Source organism: Amia ocellicauda, chromosome 6 (genome assembly GCF_036373705.1).
Source record: "Amia ocellicauda isolate fAmiCal2 chromosome 6, fAmiCal2.hap1, whole genome shotgun sequence".
Lineage (NCBI taxonomy): Eukaryota > Metazoa > Chordata > Actinopteri > Amiiformes > Amiidae > Amia > Amia ocellicauda.
In genome coordinates, this window is record NC_089855.1 from 18,083,005 (window position 1) to 18,105,648 (window position 22,644).

The 22,644-nt window shown below is 41.9% G+C and overlaps 2 protein-coding genes across 2 annotated transcripts in view; one reads left to right on the forward strand and one right to left on the reverse strand.

Moving 5' to 3' along the window:
• Window positions 1-13,234, forward strand: part of rnf17 (ring finger protein 17) — a 27,599-nt gene extending 14,365 nt beyond the window's left edge. Inside the window, exons 19-37 of the mRNA XM_066706467.1 lie at window positions 1,575-1,695; window positions 1,941-2,058; window positions 2,444-2,701; window positions 3,094-3,238; window positions 3,353-3,465; window positions 4,132-4,222; window positions 4,507-4,622; window positions 4,738-4,988; window positions 8,917-9,080; window positions 9,378-9,497; window positions 9,786-9,866; window positions 10,208-10,330; window positions 10,424-10,480; window positions 10,560-10,667; window positions 11,172-11,292; window positions 11,707-11,842; window positions 12,234-12,423; window positions 12,538-12,644; window positions 12,892-13,234. Of these exons, the coding sequence (XP_066562564.1) occupies window positions 1,575-1,695; window positions 1,941-2,058; window positions 2,444-2,701; window positions 3,094-3,238; window positions 3,353-3,465; window positions 4,132-4,222; window positions 4,507-4,622; window positions 4,738-4,988; window positions 8,917-9,080; window positions 9,378-9,497; window positions 9,786-9,866; window positions 10,208-10,330; window positions 10,424-10,480; window positions 10,560-10,667; window positions 11,172-11,292; window positions 11,707-11,842; window positions 12,234-12,423; window positions 12,538-12,633 (2,409 nt within the window). The 3' untranslated portion in view covers window positions 12,634-12,644; window positions 12,892-13,234. The remainder of the gene's footprint in view (window positions 1-1,574; window positions 1,696-1,940; window positions 2,059-2,443; window positions 2,702-3,093; window positions 3,239-3,352; window positions 3,466-4,131; window positions 4,223-4,506; window positions 4,623-4,737; window positions 4,989-8,916; window positions 9,081-9,377; window positions 9,498-9,785; window positions 9,867-10,207; window positions 10,331-10,423; window positions 10,481-10,559; window positions 10,668-11,171; window positions 11,293-11,706; window positions 11,843-12,233; window positions 12,424-12,537; window positions 12,645-12,891) is intronic.
• On the reverse strand, window positions 13,235-22,116 carry cpap (centrosome assembly and centriole elongation protein). The gene is made up of 17 exons (XM_066706466.1): window positions 22,016-22,116; window positions 20,863-21,367; window positions 20,572-20,695; window positions 20,226-20,480; window positions 19,675-19,840; window positions 19,270-19,378; window positions 17,383-18,928; window positions 17,108-17,240; window positions 16,588-16,753; window positions 16,036-16,281; window positions 15,690-15,762; window positions 15,237-15,352; window positions 14,879-14,968; window positions 14,619-14,759; window positions 14,184-14,268; window positions 13,961-14,081; window positions 13,235-13,585 (listed from the first exon to the last, which is right to left on the reverse strand). Exons 2-17 carry the CDS (start codon window positions 21,283-21,285, stop codon window positions 13,393-13,395), a joined length of 3,987 nt encoding a protein of 1,328 aa, XP_066562563.1. The 5' UTR covers window positions 21,286-21,367; window positions 22,016-22,116; the 3' UTR covers window positions 13,235-13,392.
• Between the last annotated feature and the right edge of the window lie 528 nt (window positions 22,117-22,644).

Genomic DNA, 22,644 nt, shown 5'->3' on the forward strand with positions numbered 1-22,644 from the left:
GCATTCTCCAAAGAGCCTGCACTGCGCTGGAGCCGCACATCAGTCCCCTGAATAAAATCTTGCAAAATAATAGCGACTTCAGGAAACCTCAGTCACATAGAGGGCATAACAGTCACATCACAGCAAGGTTCCTGCAGGTTAAGGATGTGGAAAAATAATTACTTTTTAATTACTTTTCATAGTCTGAATTACTGACTTTTTAATGACCTGGATCAAAGGGTTTTAGGATTATGATAGTTGCATTGACAAATTCCATATAAGCACAATCGGTGGAATTCTGCAGATCTGCGCATGTCTGCGGAAATCTGCACTACAAGAACGCGACCAATGACTTCCTCACAGAGACGAAAACACTTTTAAGTGTATAATATGTGCAGTGCAATTAAACTACCACACATCTACAGCTGGTATGTTAACCCACCTAAAAGCTGAACACCCTTGTGCGAAACTAGCAATGACAGAAAAGGGAAGAGGATCAACAAACAAATTAATATTATTAAGCTACATACACACAGCCAGGTATTGCCATTTATTTTGTATTGACTGGAACTCGAGCGCACAGGTATGTTTCCAAATGTAGACCTGCAGTCTGTGTTGAGTGTGGTTTGGAAACGTGGAAAAGTAAATTATTTAGTTAAGTAGATTTGTATAAATTAGTTACATAAATAGTCTAATACATTTTGTATTTCGCTGTTATGACCAGAAAACATTGCCTCAAGGACACTAATGTTAAGGCATTTTCGGTGCAGCTCACATTGCTAAACTATTAGGCTATTGAATGAAAAATAAATTGAAACAAATTGAAGATCTTAAAGTGAAAACTTAAATGTATGACTTAGGACTAACACTGGAGATGCTATTTACGTTAATATTGAGTTACATTCTACATTGAAAAGTCTTTTTTTTTTTTTTACTGGAAATGCTTTTATTTTTAGATGTGTATATATTGAGGTTTGAGTTATTTATATTGTCATCTTTTAATCCAGTGTATGACACTAGAATTATATATTGTGTTAACTAAATGTTGCGATTTGAATTTTGCACAATTGTACTTTCAGTGATAGTATTTATTTTTAATGTTTAAATACTGCTTAAAAATATATATTTTTTCATTTACAAGTCTCACTAAATAAAAGGAAGCAGCATTATTGCATAAGTTGTGTTGTTGTGGGCTTTGTACTTTTTCCTTTAGGGAAATAGATAATTTGTTTCACATTGCATCCATACATATGGCATATTAACAGCTTAGTAGTAAAATCGGTATCGGAAAAGAAAAAGTGGTATCGAGCCATCCCTACTCCTTAGACCTACAGCTTTAACATACATTCTCTGTGACGTCTATTGCATATATTACCCACACAACTGCATTTTCCGAGCATCTTTGGTCATTGTTGGATTCACTTTTCCCATCCAGAATTCCTCAGGGAATGTACTATTAGTGCTATTAAATAGTTTTCTCTTTTTGTCAGCTTTGCCAGATTGCTTTAGAATGTCCTGTTTGTCAACATGCATTGTTTTACCAGGACCTTTCCAGGTTTCTAGTCCATATTTTAACTTCCTGATTTTCCTTAAAGGCAATCCAGTGCAGTCTTGTGGACGTTAAGCCTTTAAGAAGTGCAGATACTTGGTGTGAAGAATCTATCAAGAAATTCAGTGAAATGACTGGTGAGAAGTTAGTTACTGCAATGGCAACAGGTGAGTTCTACAAGCTTTTTGATGCTTTTAAAGTCCTATTTGAAGATGTTCTGATAGACAGAATGTGTCTGAGCAATTTAAGTAATCATGAAAAAAAATGTTCATTTTACTTAAACCTACAGCAAATGCACCAATATACATGTCTGCTTAGAAATTATGTAATATGCTGTTGATCTAGAATAATTAATGGAGGTTGATTTTTATTTGTCAAGTTCAGATTTCTAAAAATATGTATTTTCTTTCAGGTGTTGCAACTAGAAAAAATATTCTGTTAGTCAAGTTGTTTGAAACAAGTGAGACCTCTGACAAAACCAATATCAGTGAAGTTCTAGTAAAGGAAAAACTGGCTCGTTTCAGGAAAGGGTAAGTAACGGTTGTGTCACTACAGTTTTCTTTTCCATAAGTCAGCCCAGGCTTCTGTCTATAACAGGGAGATGGTGAATGAACAATGTCACAATGTCATACTCTTGTGAACATGCCACAAAAGGGACTTTTGTAGCTTGCATGCCTGTTTTATTTAATGTGTGCATTTCAGTTAATTCCAGTATATGTTTGTAGTTTGCTTGATTGTGTTATTCAAGAAGTGGAAATCAGTTTCAAAAGTATTCGTGTTCAAGAATGGTATTCGAATGATTTGCATGGATCTTCCATTCAAATTTGACAAAGGGTCTCTTGCTTTGAAATAAATGTGCATACAAATGTAATAAACTCAAAAAAACCAGTAGAGCCGTTAACCTTTTTTGTTAAGCATGAGGTTGGAGACCTGTGAATTACCTGCTACTGGAAAAGAAGTCTGGGATCCTCCCATTGAAGAGAATGGAGAAATTCCCGAACCAGACCCCACAACAATGGGGTTCTTGGCACAGGGGGAGCAGGAGAACCTTCCAATCAACCCCGATCTGGAGCTTCCTGACAGCCTGAAGGACATCCGAGTAAAAGTCACTCATGTCAAATCTCCAGGAAGCTTTTTTGTTCAGCTTCTTCAAACTGATGGTCAGCTTAAAAGGTAAACTTGTAGTGGTATTTTCTTGGTGAACAGGTCCAGTTCTGTTAATACAGTGTGGAAATTTAAAGGGGTGTGATTCTGTTTGAAACCGTATACTGAGTGAATGAAAACATGCTCCTACACTGGTCCAGATCTAAATGGGAGTCTGGTTTTGTGATGGCTTTAGGCTGTTTCTATAGACCTGGATTATTACCCCGTTAATGGTCAAGAGTGGAATATCTGGTGGCCTGGGGATTTCTTACTGGTTGCTATCCCTGGCCTATATGTGCTGATGTAGCTATCACTCGTGTAAATGTCTTGTGACTGTGAAGGTTTGTTTGAATTTCAAAGTGTCAGTTTACTTATGAACTCCCTGCACAGTGTGCCTCTTATAAGGGGTCTGAATGTTTCAGGATACACCTGAAATTGAAGGAGGAGTTCTCCAAATCGGACCCAGTGCTAATGGATTGGAAGGAGAACATGCATTGTGCTATGCTGATCAATGGGGTCTGGGAGAGAGGAAGTATAATCACTACTTTCCCTGGAAATATAGCAGAGGTGATTTGTGTTTATTTCCTGCTCTTTTACATATAAATTTCACATAAAGGGTAAGCTTCATGTGTGCTGTGGCCAATACTGGTCTGTGTTTAAATTAGTCTATTGTCTGTGCAGGTAAAGCTCTGTGATTTTGGAAACCATGTGCTCTTACCCTTCAACAACCTGAGACCTCTGCACCAGGACCTCATGGGGTCTCTGGCTTTAGAGTGCTGTCTGGGAGACATCAGGTAATTATTATTTCAATCAAGTGTCAGAAACGAGGACTTTTCCTTAACAATATCCTTGTCCTAGAATACTGTTAACTTTTTTTTATTATTTTGTGCTTTATTTTCTGATTTACTTTCATACGCTCCTAAAACCCCCCCAATGATATTAAGTGTTAAAGAGAATATGGGTGTTGGAATTTTTAATTTTCAAGGAGAATTTCTTGATCATGAAACCTAGGTTGAATAAGTAGTTTCCTTAAATATGATTTGTAAAACATTTTACTTGAGCCTTATTTTATATCACTGTTTTTCGTTGTTTATTGTTTCTCATTAATTCATGGATGTTTTGCATTTGAGCTTTTGCTGTGTATTTTCACTGGGAAACTGGATTTTCAGGGCCAGGTGCTTGTGATTTGTGATGTTTGTTTGCTAGTTGATTGCAGTGTTAGTGCTAAAGATCCTCTACCTCTTCCAACTGCTGTTTTGAGGACACTTTTTATAATTGCAGTAGGGGTAGAACTCCAGCTTCTACTGCTTCTTTGTTTTTTGTGTCTCTCCTGGGCTTTCAGTCCATCACTCTTTGTAGTGAGGAATTTGGGCTTGCTGCCCAGGCCTCCCCACACCTCATCTGGTCTTGTGCAAACACCTGGCGCTTCCCCCTGAGAGCTGTCACTGTGTCTATTGCAGGCCTGCGGGGGGCAGCAGCACTTGGACGGCCACGGCATGCGACTTCATTTCATTCTACTTAACTGGAGCTATGGCGATCATGACTGTTAAGGTAACATTGTCCTAGCAAATATGGGGAAGGCAATGTTTTGGTCAACTTTCCTTCTCTCAGCCAGAAAATGGTGCAGTTCATGAAGAAAATGTTAAATTGCAGGAAACTAAAGTTTTTTTTGGAGATGTTGAATCTTTCTTTTTTTTTTTTAAACTCCAAGATGATCAGATCTGCAAGAAACTGAAAAGGCATCAGAAACTATTGTCCCTGTTTTGAAAAGATGCCTGGACTAAACTGCCACCTCTCATACTGAATTACAAAACAAAACAATCTCTCCCTGTTAGGAAAATACATCTGTTCGGCCAGTACCAGTCGTCCTGTACTGTTCGAACAATGCTGGCCAGGATGTCAGTGTTGCAGATTACCTTGTTGGTGAAGGATTGGCCTTGAAGGAAAGGAAGTAAGAAGAAAGTTCTAAATAAATAAATGTATACACAAACTGCAGTTCTGCTGAAAACTAGTCTGAATAGTACAGCGAGTAAAAAAGTGTATATTTACTTTTGTTTATGTTACAGTCTGGCTAAAACAAAATTTGAAACTGGTGTACAGCTGGAGGACATCCCCACAGTGGAGGACTGCTCTTATGGTGAGGAGTCGGCCCCTATGCCTCTGTATTGCCCCCCTGCTGCGGCCCACAGAACCTTTCCGAAGAGAGAGAGGAGCCAGCCCTACAGCCCCCCCGACCTCCCGCACTGTGGCCGAATGCAGGTGCTTGTCACCCACGTTGGGGATGACGGGGTTATCCATGCCATGACCAGCCACGCAGGTCTGTGAAACACCTGTTCTCCTGACAGCATTTCTAAATAAATAAACTGCAACCTGCCCATTTAATATATAGTACTGTGCAAAAGTTTTAGGCAGGTGTGAAAAAATACTGTTATGTAAGAATGCTTTAAAAAATAGACCTGTTAATAGATTATATTTAACTAAATGCAAAGTGAGAGAACAGAAGAATAATCCATATTTGGTGTGACCACCCTTTGCCTTCAAAACAGCATCAATTCTTCTAGGTACACTTGCACACAGTTTTTGAAGGAACTCGGCAGGTAGGTTGGCCCAAACATCTTGGAGAACTAACCACAATTCTTCTGTGGATTTAGGCAGCCTCAGTTGCTTCTCTCTCTTCATGTAATCCCAGACAGACTCAATGTTGAGATCAGGGCTCTGTGGAGCCATACCATCACTTCCAGGACTCCTTGTTCTTCTTTACGCTCAAGATGGTTTTTAATGACTGTCGCTGTATGTTTGAGGTCGTTGTCATGCTGCAGAATACATTTGTGGCCAATCGGATACCTCCCTGATGGTATTGCATGATGGGTAAGTATCTGCCTCTACTTCACAGTATTGAGGAGACCATTCATTCTGACCACATCCCCAACTCCATTTGCAGAAGTGCAGCCCCAAACATGCAAGGAACCTCCACCATGCTTCACTGTTGCCAGCAGGCACTCATTCATGTACCGCTCTCCAGCCCCTCAAAGTTTGACTCATCTGTCCAGAGCAGCTGCTGCCATTTTTCTGCCGCCCAGTTCCTGTGTTTTCGTGCATAGTTGAGTCGCTTGGACTTGTTGCCACGTTGGAGGTATGGCTTTTTGGGCGCAAGTCTTCCATGAAGGCCACTTCTGACAAGACTTCTCTGGACAATACATGGGTGTACCAGGGTCCCACTGTTTTCTGCCAATTCTGAGCTGATGGCACTGCTGGACATCTTCCGATTGCGAAGGGAAGTAAGCATGATGCATCTTTCATCTGCTGCAGTAAGTTTCCTTGGCTGACCACTGCGTCTACTGTCCGTTTTTTTGTGCTTCTACAACAGAGCTTGGACAGCACATCTGGAAACCCCTGTGTGCCTTGAAATGTCTGCCTGGGAGAGACCTTGCTGATGCAGTATAACTACCTTGTGTCTTGTTGCCGTGCTCAGTCTTGCCATGGTCTATGACTTTTGACTGTAAACTGTCTTCAGCAACCTCACCTTGTTAGCTGAGTTTGGCTGTTCCTCACCCAGTTTTATTCCTCCTACACAGCTGTTTCTGTTTCAGTTAATGGTTGTGTTTCAACCTACATATTGAATTGATGATCATTAGCACCTGTTTGGTATAATTGTTTAATCAAACACTGACTATATGCCTACAAAATCCCTGACTTTGTGCTAGTGTAACTAGAAGAATTGATGCTGTTCTGAAGGCAAAGGGTGGTCACACCAAATATGGATTTGATTTTTCTTCTGTTCACTCACTTTGTATTTAGTTAATTGATAAATATAATCTATTAACATGTCTATTTTGAAAGCATTCTTACTTTACAGCATTTTTTCACACCTGCATAAAACTTTTGAACAGTACTGTGTGTGTGTGTGTGTATATATATATATATACACTCACCTAAAGGATTATTAGGAACACCTGTTCAATTTCTCATTAATGCAATTATCTAACCAACCAATCACATGGCAGTTGCTTCAATGCATTTAGGGGTGTGGTCCTGGTCAAGACAATCTCCTGAACTCCACACTGAATGTCTGAATGGGAAAGAAAGGTGATTTAAGCAATTTTGAGCGTGGCATGGTTGTTGGTGCCAGACGGGCCGGTCTGAGTATTTCACAATCTGCTCAGTTACTGGGATTTTCACGCACAACCATTTCTAGGGTTTACAAAGAATGGTGTGAAAAGGGAAAAACATCCAGTATGCGGCAGTCCTGTGGGCGAAAATGCCTTGTTGATGCTAGAGGTCAGAGGAGAATGTGCCGACTGATTCAAGCTGATAGAAGAGCAACTTTGACTGAAATAACCACTCGTTACAACCGAGGTATGCAGCAAAGCATTTGTGAAGCCACAACACGTACAACCTTGAGGAGGATGGGCTACAACAGCAGAAGACCCCACCGGGTACCACTCATCTCCACTACAAATAGGACAAAGAGGCTACAATTTGCACAAGCTCACCAAAATTGGACAGTTGAAGACTGGAAAAATGTTGCCTGGTCTGATGAGTCTCGATTTCTGTTGAGACATTCAGATGGTAGAGTCAGAATTTGGCGTAAACAGAATGAGAACATGGATCCATCATGCCTTGTTACCACTGTGCAGGCTGGTGGTGGTGGTGTAATGGTGTGGGGGATGTTTTCTTGGCACACTTTAGGCCCCTTAGTGCCAATTGGGCATCGTTTAAATGCCACGGCCTACCTGAGCATTGTTTCTGACCATGTCCATCCCTTTATGACCACCATGTACCCATCCTCTGATGGCTACTTCCAGCAGGATAATGCACCATGTCACAAAGGTCCAATCATTTCAAATTGGTTTCTTGAACATGACAATGAGTTCACTGTACTAAACTGGCCCCCACAGTCACCAGATCTCAACCCAATAGAGCATCTTTGGGATGTGGTGGAACAGGAGCTTCGTGCCCTGGATGTGCATCCCACAAATCTCCATCAACTGCAAGATGCTATCCTATCAATATGGGCCAACATTTCTAAAGAATGTTTTCAGCACCTTGTTGAATCAATGCCACGTAGAATTAAGGCAGTTCTGAAGGCGAAAGGGGGTCAAACACAGTATTAGTATGGTGTTCCTAATAATCCTTTAGGTGAGTGTGTGTGTGTGTGTATATATATATATATATATATATATATATATATATTATACATACACACACTGATCAGCCATAACATTATGACCACTGACAGGTGAAGTGAATAACACTGATAATCTTATTATCATGGCATATGTCAGTGGGTGGGATCTATTAGGCAGCAAGTGAACATTTTGTCCTCAAAGTTGATGTGTTAGAAGCAGGAAAAATGGGCAAGCGTAAGGATCTGAGCGACTGACAAGGGCCAAATTGTGATGGCTAGACGACTGGGTCAGAGCATCTCCAAAACTGCAGCTCTTGTGGGGTGTTCCCAGTCTGCAGTGGTCAGTACCTATCAAAAGTGGTCCAAGGAAGGAAAAGCGGTGAACCGCCGACAGGGTCATGGGCGGCCAAGGCTCATTGATGCACGTGGGGAGCGAAGGCTGGCCCGTGGGGTCCGATCCAACAGACGAGCTACTGTAGCTGAAAAAGTGAATGCTGGTTCTGATAGAAAGGTGTCAGAACACGCAGTGCATCGCAGTTTGTTGCGTATGGGGCTGCGTAGCCGCAGACCAGTCAGGGTGCCCATGCTGACCCCTGTCCACTGCCGAAAGCACCTACAATGGGCACGTGAGCATCAGAACTGGACCACGGAGCAATGGAAGAAGGTGGCCTGGTCTGATGAATCACGAGTTCAAGGTGTTGACTTGGCCTCAAAATTCCCTTAAAGACTTAAAGAATCTGCTACTAATGTCTTGGTGCCAGATACCACCACACACCATGACTCGACAGGTCTGGGCTGTTTTAGTGGCAAAAGGGGGACCTACACAATATTAGGCAGGTGGTCATAATGTTATGGCTGATCGGTGTATATCTCTAGTGCAATTCTATAACATATAAAAACCCTTCCAATTTAGTTTTAATAATTGTTGAATAATATATTGTAAAATGTAGTTCTAAAACTACACTCAGTTTAACATGGTCACCAACACCACTGCTGCTATTTTAGTTACCGAATGAATTTGTTGCACACGAACACTAGTTGTCTGAATCCAGGCACACATTGTACACACAGGGCTGTGAGCTCACCTGTAATTTCTTTTTTTCTTTTCTGAATGCAGAGCAGATATTTGAGACGCTTAAAACAGACCTCCAGCAGCATATTAAATCTCTTCCTCGCCAAAGGCCTTACAGCTGGGCGCTGGGCCACGGCTGTGCAGTGATGGGCTCTGACATGCTGTGGTACCGAGCAGAGGTGCTGGAGGTGATGGGTGGGAATGTGAAGGTTAGTGCTCACTCACCGTTACTAATGATCACCTGCACTGCAGTTTGATTTCCAGTTCCTGAAAGAAACACGTACAGGTCCCTAATATGCCAGCCTGTTGCTTGTTAGTTGGGACGGAGTATGATGCAGATGTTTTGTTAATGCTTATGCAGTTGGGAACATGTCACGACCTCAGTTGGTCGATGGGTCGAATGGCCTCCTTTCGTTTGTAGACTTTCAACTATAAAGAAATTGGGTTATTTTTTCTTTTGTACCTGTTTGGAGCAATGAAGTGGTTTACATTTCTCCGTGGGACAGGTGCGGTATGTGGATCAGGGGCTGATCGAGAACATCCCCATGTGCCACATCATCCCCACGGTCCTGTATAAGGAAGTGCCTCGGCTGTGCATTCCCTGTCAGCTCCATGGAGTTATACCTGTAAGTGCCAATGTCATAAGAGTATTTACTTTTAACTTTGCAGAACAAAAGAAAGAAACGAAGGGAGGGTAAGGGTGTTGAATGTTATAAGTGGAATTTCTGAGTAAATATCCGGGCTGAGAAAAAGGAATCCATTATGTTCTCGTCCAGGTGTCGGTCTTGGAAGCATATACTGTCTGAGTCACTGAGGCAAATGCTGGGCTCTCTGCTTTTCTCTACAGGGGACTTCATGTAGGATTGTGGCATTAAGATTCCCAGAGTTTTCTTGATGCTGTGTTCTCTCCACAGGTTGGCACAGTTTGGCAGACCGATGCAGTTGCTTTGCTAAAAGAGTTACTTCAGTGTCGATCTGTTGATATGCAGATCATGGTACAGTATCCTTATACAATACAGTATAGAAAGCATAAGGTGTTAAAGCATTTGTTCTGAGTGGATTTAGTTTGTAATGTGAAACAATGTAAATGCAGGAAGAAGTAGCTCAACCAGTGAAAACCTCTTCATGTAGATGCACCATTTGGCAGTTTCTTGGGAGAGCACACATGCATTACAGTACTGTTTACTAATAAAAACATGATTACCATGTGAGCAGAGTTGTAGGCACTGTGTTGTCCCTACTTGTGTGTGTGAAAGGCATGCGAGTCTTTTCATGTGTGAAAGACTAGTCTGGGATGTATGAATGACACAGGTGTGTGTTTGGCGGCCTGTTGTAGGAGCTGCCCTCAGAGCCGCTTGGCAAGGTGACAGTCCAGATCCATTTTGACGGGATGACTCTGAGTCGTATCATGGAGCACCATCGGCACGCCTCGCGGGACCCCTCTGTCAGCGTGCCTGAGGTACGGGACCGCAGCCAAACCTGCGCACTGAGCCGATGTACTGTGCTGCTGGAGTCTCGGCATTGTATGACTGAAAGTATCTTGTCTTGCCAGGAAGCTCTAATGACTTCATCCAACAAAGAATTGGAGAACTGGGACTTAAACATCATGGTAATATATTTTTTATATATATACTAATGATAAAAAAAATATCCTCTACCAAATTCTTAACAAGGTGCTTTCTGTGCAGGGACTGACAGACGAAAGGCCGCTGCCGGGACTCTTCACTTATCCTCCATTCCCAGACACTGGAGAGCACTTTCCTGTCAGAATCAAACACATCCGCACCCCTAACGAGGTACTGTCACCAGCTGAGAGAGCTGTTATGGTCTGAAGCTATTTTCAAACTTTCTGACCTCAAGCAGACCAGACCAATGTGAAACAAAAAAATCACTTCAGTCTTCTGGTAGTAACATGCCCAGCTTGACCATTTAGCTCACATTTCTTGTGAAACTGTCTTCATCTAACCCACTTGAGTATGTTTTTTGTGTTTTTTTCTTTCAGGATTGTAAGGTGTTTTCACTGTGACTAGGTTTGAGGATCTTGGATACAATAGATACATAATTCATGGAAAAAATATATTCACTGCATTTCTAGATTAGTATTGTTGATTTATTGACTGTTTAGAACAAGAATACTGCAACTTCTCTCATGTAATGGAAATGTGTATGACCTTGTAATTTTAGGTTCACTAACTGCTTCAGTAAGTGTAAGTTGTGATTTTAATTATAAATCAAACCCCCGTTTCCTCATTGAAAAACTACGCCTGAGGGGTGATTGGTTGTTTCTTCCACCAAACTAGATCGTCCTATGCCCTGCGGTGGAGTCGGCGAGTGTGGCAGACTCTGAGGGCCTGGACGCAGCTCTGAAGCGGGTCAACGAAGAAGTGCACAGCCTGCCGCTGCTCACCGATTTCTCCTCAGGTACAGGGACAGGACAGCTGTTGATGCGACTTGGGTTAGCAATACAAGTCAAAGAGGAGTTTGTACTTTTGAAACTGGTCTGAATTTTTTTTTTTTTTTTTTTTTTTTTTTTTTTTTTAGGAAATGCATTTAGAATCACCTACACAAAGCCCTTTTAATATAGACATTCACAGAACAGTGTTTATTTGTGCAATAAAAATGCCATTTAAAAATAACCCTGAGACACCAGTTTACAGATGCATAAAGTAAAGCTGTGTTGGGGAAAAGATTAATGAAGATGATGAGAGAGGATCAGCTTTCAAATTACACATTAATTTTCCAATCTCAATATCCATTTGGTTAAATAAGGAGTTTTACTTTCATGGGGAGTGTTCTGTGACACTATTGCTCTTTTATTCTTTATTCTCCTTCCAGAGGCCCCATGCTTGGCAAAATACAGTGATGGCAAATACTACAGAGCAAAGTTACTCAAGATTGAGAACTTCAATCCTGTTAAAGTCCTAGTGAGGCATGTTGACTACGGTTCAGATGACTCGTTGACCACAGACTGGTAAGGTGGCGTTGCTTTTCTGATTTTGCCAAATGTGATCTGGAAATGTTTCCTCTTAGATTATATAAATTTCAGAAATGCATATTCAACTATTTCTGTGTTAATCATTAATTTTTACACTTAAGTCAAGCTATAACCCTCACTCCGATACGTGGGAATGGGATAGAGAAAGGAAGTCCGTGGCATCGGTCACAAGATCTCCTAACTTGGTTTACAGACGGAGGCTGAGTTCAGGGACATTTAATCTCGGAGCTAATCTAGACACAAGGGTGCAGGAGATTGGCCTGCTGTCTGCAGAGAAATACTCCCCACAGGGCAAGTCAAGCCCATGCCCCTGTGCCCGTCTACAGAGGGGAAGCACAGGACATCCATAGTTCTATTTATTTTGCAGCCTGCGTGAAATCCCTGTGGAGCTCCTGCAGTACCCGTGCCAAGGAATCGAAGTGAAAGTGGCCGGGATTAGGCCGCCTGAAGTTGATGATGAAGAACAGAGGTTGTCCTATAAACCGGAGTGGAGCTTAAAATCCATAATCGAGATGATGGATCTGCTGCATGGAAAACAGCTGACTGCATCTGTGCTGGTGAGGGTTTCAAAAATGCAAAGGCCAAGGGGTGGGGGGTGGGGGGTGGGGTAGGACGCCTTCATGGGTTCACTGTGTATAGAATTTAAAACTGAAAAAAACATTTTCCATTAGTCAACAGAACCCGAAATCACAGCACATCTGTATGATGAAGACGAAATGCTGGTACTTTTGCCACTCGTGGACAAAGGTCTTGCTGATTTAATGTAGAAGCGAAAAAGGTTTGCATTTAATTTTATAAGTATAAAATAGATATCCTACACTTGAACTGATATGGGGAAAATACCTGTAATTGTTCCTAAGGATGAAAAAATGTTCCTTTGCATTTCTTTTCACAGCATAATTCAGATTTTCCATCTGTAATACTTACATTATTGGTAAATGTCAGGCTAGAGCAATCATGATTTGAGAAGATGTATTTGCAGGATTTTAGCTTTTAAAATATTTTTAAACTCCTTCCCTTTTCAGATTGCAGCTGAGAGACCAAGAATATTTATTTTGGAACTTTGCAGGCACCAAGATATATTTAAGTTTACCTGTTGTGATTTGTTTAGTTGTCTATAGTTCCTTCATAAGCACCTGCAGGCCACCCTCTTTGCCCTTATTGAAGTTCTTGGCAATGTTTATTGTTTTGGTTGTCTGTTATGATACTAAGTGTTCTTGTTTGTTCTGGGTTTCATGTTTATACAGGGGTGCTTAATTAATTTAGAATTTAGCCAAGAGTTTTCCAAATGGCTGAACTGTTCCAATGAATGTTTGTTTACAAGCATATCTGTGACTCTTTACCCTGCAAATAAATACATAAAAAATGTTTTAATATACATTATTTACATTTAATTTAACACTCCACTCAGTTTCACTGCATACAACACAAAGTTCCATGTGACATTTTCCCTGGTTAAAACACACACACTCTTGGAATCTGGACATGCAAGAAGTCCAATGGTTTGTGAAGTCTTGGTGTCCAGTCTAGCTCCTAGTGTCCATTACCACATTCCCATCCTTATCCTTGACCCGTACTCTGCCGGTGGTGTATCTGGTTTCTTGCTGCCCATCGGCGAACACAGTCTTCACCGTCCCATCAGGGTACTCTCGCCTCTTGTACTCTGCTGTGTGCACTTCTCTCTGCCCATTGTTGAATTCAATGACTTTACTTCCATCTCTGTGTTACATATGGAGAGGAGAGGGGTGGGGGGGTAATTATTCCTTTTCCTTTGTTAAAGAAAGATTAATTTTGCACCAGAGATTTTTTTAGTTCAGATATGTTAGTAATAACATTGCTTGCCTCCCATAATTGGCTGAATTAGTGCTTAATTACCAGGCTGTTTAACTTTATTAATACTTTATAATACACACAGTTTAGGAGATACTCATATGTCATCTGGACAATGCTATAGGGCTCCACTTCCTAGGGTGGGGAGTAGTTTTTAGTAGTGTGGGAAATTATTTACCTAGATTGGAAACAACTGTTTGGGAAAGACTCACAGACCTTACACTATACACTTTCCAGGAAGCGATAAAGGCTGCAGTGACTTACAGCTTCACTCGTATTATAGATCCATCTGGGAAAATGCTTTCCTCCTGGCCGTCGGGGTACAGATTCTTAATGGTCTGATCTGGAAATATGATTTCTTTTCGGCCATCGGGGAAGTGCTTTTCTGTAAGGAGAAAAACATGACAACACATGAACTGGGTTCTTCTGAATTTAAAAAAAAAAAAAAATCTTTAGAAGAAATGAGAGAGAGAAAAAAAAATCCTACCGATTTGGCTATTTGGAAATTGCAATACCTCCAGGCCATCTGGATAGGTGGTATGAGTTGTCTGAGCATCAGCATAATAGTAAATCTGAACAAGAGAACATAACACTTGGTAAACATCTATTGCAACAAACAAATGCTTTGGAGTTGGGCAAAGTGATTGATTTATCAGATTCAATCACATCACCACTGACTAACTAACAAGGAAAAGTGATATTTTATTGTGAAGGCTCAGCTTTCAGGATCGGTAAGTTGATCTGTTCTTTAAAAACATGCTGAATTTTGCATAAGTTATGCAATTTAATATAGGTGCAAAGTTATACTTCTTTATATATAACAATCTAAAATGACAAAGCTTATAGCCAGTGCTGAAAAACTAGATAATCACCACCTGCTCAAATAAGTGGGGAAACTGGACATCCTAATTAAGGTACTCACCACTCTTTGATCTGCCATGATTTGTTTAACATCTCCATTAAAGAACGTAACCTTCACAGTCTTCCCATCCGCCAACACCTCTTTACGGGTCCCATTGGGGAAAACAATTAATCTGGATCCACTTCGTAACAGCCGTTCTATCTGAAAAAGCACATCGTATAGATATTTTCTATCAATAACTTATTGGCTGTAGACTTAAAACCCATACTGGATACTAGACAGTCAAATCTCAAAGAACCATTTAAGACCACTGTTCCTACCTTTCCATCTGGATGAGTGATTTCCTCCTGGATATCGACACTTTCCTTAACGTCACACATTGTCTGTAACAGCCCAGTCTGCAGCGTGCTCTGCAGAACAAATCATTCAAAGTCTGTTTCAAACTTTCCCATAATCAGATCGTAGAACAAAACGAATATACACTTTAAATAAACGCTACATCATTATGCTACCACATGAGAGAGCTAATCATTTGTGATGTTTAAGCCACCACCTTGTAGCCCTGAAAGCAGATCTGGAGACTTTGGGGATTACAATGCATTAAAACAGGGATAAAATGATTGATGGATGTAAAAATAAGCGCTTGAGACATTACATTTACTTAAACTTCCCACTTACAGGAGGGACTGCAGAAGGAGATTGTGGGCAGAGCATCATCCGCCTGGGCTCTGATAGCACCTGCTCTTCTGGAACAGATGTGTTGGATGGGACTAGGGTAGATCCCTTACTGTTGACTGTAACAGACAAGTTACTTTTGTTTTTCTTCAACAAGTTAATTTTCCAGGACAAGATTTAAAAAATTGGTTAAACTTTCAATTTATGGTTAGTGAAATTACATGGATAGAGGCTGGCATACAATATTAAGCTATATTTAGTCTCTCAGTGAACTCTTTATGCTGTTCCATAATTAAGTGAATTCTGTGTTTAACCAGAGCAGTCACTTTTACAGCTCCTTGATGAACGTCAGATGCCAAACAACTCTTCCAATACAATAGGACTAATTCAACTCTGTTACCTGTGAATCGAAGGTTAATAAAAAGACAAGCAGACGAGATGATATTTCTGCTTTACCTCTCACTGGGGGGCTGTTCTTCTGTGTTTGCTTTGTCACTGGAGGGCTACTCTTCACAGCACACAGAGGACTCTGAAAGAAGATGATTATATTTAACTGAACATAATAAGTAGTAGAATCATTCCAGAGAATAATTAATGAAGTAGAATCATTCCAGTTCTGAATACAAATGTGTTATTCATACCCAACTTGGGGATTCTGAGATGGGGATTAAGTATATGTCCCCACTATGAAAGGACAGTGACCAGAGAAGCACACCTGTAGTTACACTGGACTTACAAATGCCACTGCCCTTTCACAGCCCTGCAGTGGAGAATGCACTATAAACCAAAGAGGATGACTCACAGTGGACTTGGCTCTTTGAAGGCCATGTGTGCTGGCGTCTGCCTGGTTGGGCTTCCCAGACTCCGCTTCTGCCTGTCTCCATGCCTGCACACGCAGTCGCTCCAGCGCCCGCACCTCATCGCGCAGGGCACTGTTCTCTTTGCTCACGGTGTCCAGCTGCTGACGCAGACGGCTGTGGGTGCTGGCCCAGCGCGTCTCCCTGCGTTGCAGCTCCTCCTGCAGGGACGTCACCTGCTGCCTCAGCACCTGCAGCAGAAACACACTCACTAAGCCACATAGCACCACCACTTGAGATCCAAACAGGTCAAACAGAGGTGGACTGTACTAAAGGTAGTAAATTCACTGGCAGGGTCATGTAGCTTACAAACAAATTCTATTGGTTCAACTCCCTTCCACCCACCACCAGCTGCCCAATACCTCCAGACATGTATCATCATCACCTATTATACATCCAAATAACACACCTTCTTCACGCTGATGTACATTTAAAAAATGTTTCTTATTGTTACAAGCATCTGCCAGCAGGAGTCCGATGCCGAGATGAGGTCTCACCTGCATCTCCTCTCGCTCCTTCTTGTCCGGTATGGCCCTGGCGGCGGCAGCATATTTTTCAAATACTTTGCGCTCCTTCTGCAGCTTTTTCATCTCCTCTTTCTTCAGCTTCTCCAGGAGAGCGAGCTCCTCAGACTTCTTCCGTTCAGTCTCTGCTATCTCCTTCCTGCAATGAAGTCTTCTCTTTCAACAACAGTGGAAATTCTCCAGAGACACCCGTAGGTGTATGGCAAAATCAAGCGTAAAATTAACTTGCCCTACAAATCATAAAAGCACGCAATTTCAACCAAAGTATTGCATCAATTAAGTTAATACAAATGATTACATTTATGAGCATGTAATAATCAAATGGTGTTCTGCACACACAAATTGTCATGTTTAGCCTCATACATTTGCAAATGATACATCAACAGCCTTTTGCCATACATCTAATTTAATAAAATTAGTTTTAAAAATAAAATGTCCTAATGGATTTCTCCAGGGCAAGCCTTCCTAATGACATTCACAACGGTCTTCATACCTCAGGGTCTCCAGTGCCTTCTCCCTCTCCTGCCGCAGAACTGCCAGCGCAGAGTTTTCTGCCCTGAAGCGCTCGATCTCCGTCTCCAACTCCACCAGCCTGTGCCTCAGCAACGTAGACTGGGGGTTGTTCCCTGAAAGATACATAGCATTAGGATAGTAGTAAAGGGAATGGGCCGTGCCTTGTAAAAAGGCACATGGAATATAGAAAAGGACTGGGAGATGCATGGACAAGATTCAATGATATCCTAAAACAAATTACACGATTACATCTACCTGATGCTTGCTCAGCTGCTTTATTACTCGACGCAGTGTCCTGAGACGGAGCAGGTTTGGGTTTGGGCTTCAGGGATGGGAATAGCTTGGCTATCAGATCTGAAGTTGGGGGAGGCTCTGAACCATCTCCTGATTTAGCCTCGGCTGTCTTCACCGCAGCCACCTTCCTCTTAAGCGCTCTGTCTGTCAGCGAGGTGCTTTTTTCGGTTGGGGAGACAGACTCACTATGGGCTACTTCCGGACATCTTGGAATATCTTCCACCTCCACGTTACCAGTGTCATTGAAGTCATTCCACGTGTCGTCATCGTCAAACACAAAGCCATTTGTGTTATTTGTCCCCTTGTCTCCAGTAGTGGTTAGACCATCAGTGCTCCCATAACCACACTCCCTGGCTGCAAAACTGTGCTTTATAGCACCATCTTGATAGGATGATCTGTCATATTGGAGTGCATTGGAGTCATAAAGACCACTGGGCCCTGCTTTCCCCTCCTGCAGGGTCTTTTCATCCTGCAGAGTATCATCCAGGTCCTCAGAGTCTAAATCGCTTTGCCACGAATGGTCACATACTGCATCCATTGCACTGGATTCATCTCCTCTATCCTCTGGATCGTTATTCTGGTCCTTTAAATCCCACTCTGATTTTGCTGCCTGCTCAGCCTCCTCTTGCTTGAAGCCCCCAGTTTCTCGTGTAGTCTGGGAGCCAAGGGGACTCTGGCCAGCTTTGTTGCTGGTTTCTGGATTTTCCTTCAAAGGTTGTGGAGATTTAACAGGTGTAGAGGACAGCCTGTGCCCTCTGTGCTCCTGTTGGTCCATCTGCAGCACTTTTAGGACAAAGGAGGAGTTGCTAGAAAAGGAAATTTCATCAGCTGCCTGTTCCAGAAGCTCAAACTCATCGAGTTCTATGTTCTCCTTCTGTTTCTGCGTCTCCCACTTCTCGGATTTCCTCTGGAAAGACAGCTCAAAGGAATACTCCCGGTCTTTAGGAGGTATGTCTGTAGATAACTGCGGCAGTATACATTGACCTTTCTCCTCCAAACATGCCTGCTTTACAACAGTCTTTGCAGGCACAGCACACACTGTTTGGGAAGCTTCTACTCTTATCCCTTGAATCTTCATGCCCACTGCTTCCTGGGATTTCGCAACCTGCCCCAGTGGTTTGCTCTGATTTTGAGGTCTGAAGTCTCTTGCAGGGTCTTGAGTCATGGTCTGCCCAATATGGTTGCCAAGAACCTTCAGCACCTGCCCCCCCCTGGTCAAGGACACGGGCTCTGGCCGGTTGAAAGGGCTCTTTAAATGCTCACAGTTGTTCTCTTTGTTCAAAATGGCAGTCTTGCGCTGGACTGGCTGTAGGGTGTTCTTTACTGTGTTCTTGGGCTCTTGCTGTTGGGCATTCTTCACAACATGCTTGGGCTGTGCCTTAGCATTGGTTTTAATGGGTTTCTTGACTGGAACAGCTTTCCCTTTAGTAAACCGGGAAAGACCTTCGCCACGCTTCAGGAAGGTTCTTTTAGGGTTGTCTTTTATTTCCTCGGTCGGAGCTGGGCCCTTTAAATATAAATATAAATAAAAACCCTTGAAAAATATTAGGGATGATAGCAGTACATCTTAATAAAGGGATATGAGAGGTCTGGAGATCTTAAAAGCAAGATCTCAAACTAGATTTACTTTCTCTTGCAGTAATAAATACCATGTAATGGTAATACAAGAAAACAACAGTTTTTCCCCCTTTATTTCTATGAATATCAGCCAGTACAATTACAGCACCAAACAAACCTTTCACAAAGTCCTAAAAATAGTTATCAAAAGCAGCCCTGTCTACTCTATTCCCACTAAGGAGTGCTTGCTGCTGCTGTAAAGGATCAGCTGAATGAAGCATGAGCACAGACCTGCTGCTCCAGTTCAGTCGCTCGTAGCCTCTGCTCCTCCAGTCTCAGCTGTTCCTCCAGGAGCTCCTCAAACGTCTGCTTCCTGCCTCCAATCCCAGGCCTGATTGGCCTAGTCATTCACGCGTCAAGAACAAAAACATGGACACATTTAATAAGGATGGGGTCATTATAGTAGAAATATATACTATGCATTATGAGTGCGATCACTTAAATATTATGGAGAAAAAAAAAAAAAAAAAAAAACTAAACAAGCAAGCCTCATTATAGCTTCAGCTCCATAGATAAATGCAGAAAGTGCCACTTGAAACTGAGAATATGAGCTTCTGAAATAGCACACAATGAAACACATAGCCCATGCCTTGAGAGCTTTGCTGGTTGTGAACTAACTTGTCCCCATTTGCGTACCTGTCCCCTGTCTGTAAGAGTTCTTCCTGTGAGGCATCATCTCCGTCTGGGCCCCGGAGGAGGGACTCTTGTGTCACACGGGGCTTCCTGGGCTGAGGTGTGTCTTCATAAATACTGCTTCTGTGCAGCTCTTCACTACTTGGACCTTCAGAAGAGAGGCTTTGTCCTGTTGAGGGAAGAACATGTTATTTTGAAATATAAATGATCTTCCAGTAAAGTAATAATTGGAAATCATAAATGTCTGGTTTCACAGAGCTTGAGCAGCACGGGTCTAAAACTTCTCCATGTAAAATAACATTGAGTCCATGACTACTGCTAATTTGGGTCTCAAATCGTATTAAAATTGTATGTATATTTAGTCAAATTATATTTTCCTCAGATAGGTATCACAACAAAGCAATTACACTGGAAATGTTATACTTCTTCTACACCGGGTACCTCAAGAACATTCCTAACTAGATCATGTCAGGTATAAATCACTGAATTATACTAAGAATAATATAGCCTACATGTATACTCTGAGCTGAATGTTTGTTTCCCAGGAGTTTTACCCATAGTTGCATTTGAATCTTCCTCTTCTTCGGTATCTGGATCACAGGGGCTCCCTAGTACACTGTTTCTCAACGTCCGGTCTGCTTTCTGCTCAGGGGATTCTGCCTGCAGCGCTAAGGAATACTGCTCCACAGGGACTCTACAGTCAGTCACACTGGAATAAGTGTGTACATTTGGTAGTGAGAAAAGTCCCTTTGAAGCATCGTAGGCAGACATCTCTTCATTTTCAGCAGGCTCGGGCATCTTGGGGTCACCTGTATAACAAGAGAAATACAGTTGCTGGTAATGGCATAACTACCGATCCACTCAAATTATTAATTTTGAAACCTACATCCACAGTGTTACCTGTGAGGGCCTGCTGTGCAGACACCATGTGGAGCAGTCTCTGCTGCTCCTCCAGTAGCCGGTGGAGCTGCTGCATCTGGTGGAGCTTGAGTTGTTCCTGCTTCTGCTGCTGCCACTCCTTCAACTGAACACACAGAGCCACGGTTACAAAACCCGGGCCCTAACCCTCTTATTACACACAACTCACAACCTGCTCTTGAAACAAACCCAAAATGTGCACAATACACTAGCAGCCTATCCAGAACTGGAATTTGTAATATTGGGCATAAAATATACAATTACTAGTTGTACCTGTTCAAGTTTCTGCATTAAGGGAAAGTCATGCCTCTGTCTAGTGTTGCCAGCCTCATCCATGCTGTCTAGCTCCCGGGACAGACCTTCAGAAGTTGCAGGTGATGAGATAGTGTTCAGTCCAGTGGGCTGGAGGGCTCTGATGTCAAACGAAGTGTCACCCTCCTGGTTTGAGGTGCCTTTAGCTGCAGCATCTGCCAGCAGAAGGGAGTCCACACTGAGGCAGCTACTGTTATTTGACGCAGGGAGTGGGACGAACTGGGTGGAGAAAGAATCATTGACATCCTCTGGCATCCAGGTGGCTTTCAAGGGGCTAACGAAGTCCAGTTGATGATTCAGTATTACCCCAGCCCGGGAACTGCATGGCATCCACTGAGCTAGAATGTTTGATTCTGACTGCAACCCAGCTGAAGATGACATCATTTACTTTCTTCAGGGTATCTTGATGGCAGGGTGTATAGACATGCTAATAATTTCCTTCAATTACTGTGCTTCCTATCAAGACCTGGTGAATTCAAACACAGTTGAGTAACAATCACTAACAGATGCATATAACGACCAGTTTAAAGCAATTCCCCTCAATATATTTTACATGATACCGTGCATTATATAGCTAGTGCTTATCTGTTTTAATACAAAACACTTATCACAACCCAAATCAATCCAAATCAATAATGTAATTCTATTAAATGTACACGTCAAAGTGCTTCAGTGACGTGGTGTAAAGAATATCGTATGCAAAATTATTATATCGGACATCGACAACATTGCATGGTTAACTAACAACAGGCAAAAACTTTATTGCATTATTAGTGTATTTCATTTTCCAAGACAGAATAAATGTATTCTTACCAAGGCCTTAGGTTCAAAACGTTTTGTTATTTAGAAATTACCCTGACAGATTGCGTTGAAAGTGAGCATCCCCACTTTCTGCATAATACATTCGTTGCAATTAACAATATTTGAAGTACTTTACATAGCATATATAAGATTGTATGTGTTGCCAATATTAATCAATGCATTTTGTTTTACTGTATAAAATACTACTACTATATCAACTGTAACTCCTACAACTAACTACATTATACCGCTGTGCAAATAATGCGTATTTGATATAATATATAGATTCCATTTGAACGTAAAGGTTTCTTACCTAATATTTTCCAAAAGCTCAAGTACACACACATTGACAAACTCCGCGCTCCCTTAGAAACAGACAATACATCTTTCCGAATATACCGCCATATAAAAACAATGCCCGCGAGAGAGCGGCAGTTCCCACCGGCGCTGTGGATTCTGGGAATTGTAGTAACAGCAGGCGACCATCTACGTTTGAAACATTAGGGAATTCTGATGCTGAACTACGTTTCCCATAATGCAGTTCTCGATGTACGTTAAAGGGACGAGGTGGTGACGTAATGTTAAAGGTCGCGTTGTGGTGCAGATTTACGCAGATCTGCGCTGCTCCGACAATGGGATTGGAGGATTTCTGCAGATCTGCACAGAACTGTGGCAATCTGCGCTACAAGAACGCGAGCATACGCATTTTAAATAAATCTGCAGTGTTTGTTTACATTACACAAGGCGGGAGGAGGGCGCTAAAGTTACAGATGATAGCCGCTAACTTTGGGTCAAACACTGTTACCAATATCTGATGGTTCTTCTCAAAATGTAACTATGGACTCGACATTGTTACAGTTAGGTAGTTGCTGCCTTTAAAATGTATATATATATATATATATACACTTTACTTAAAAACAAAACAAAACAAAACCAAAAAAC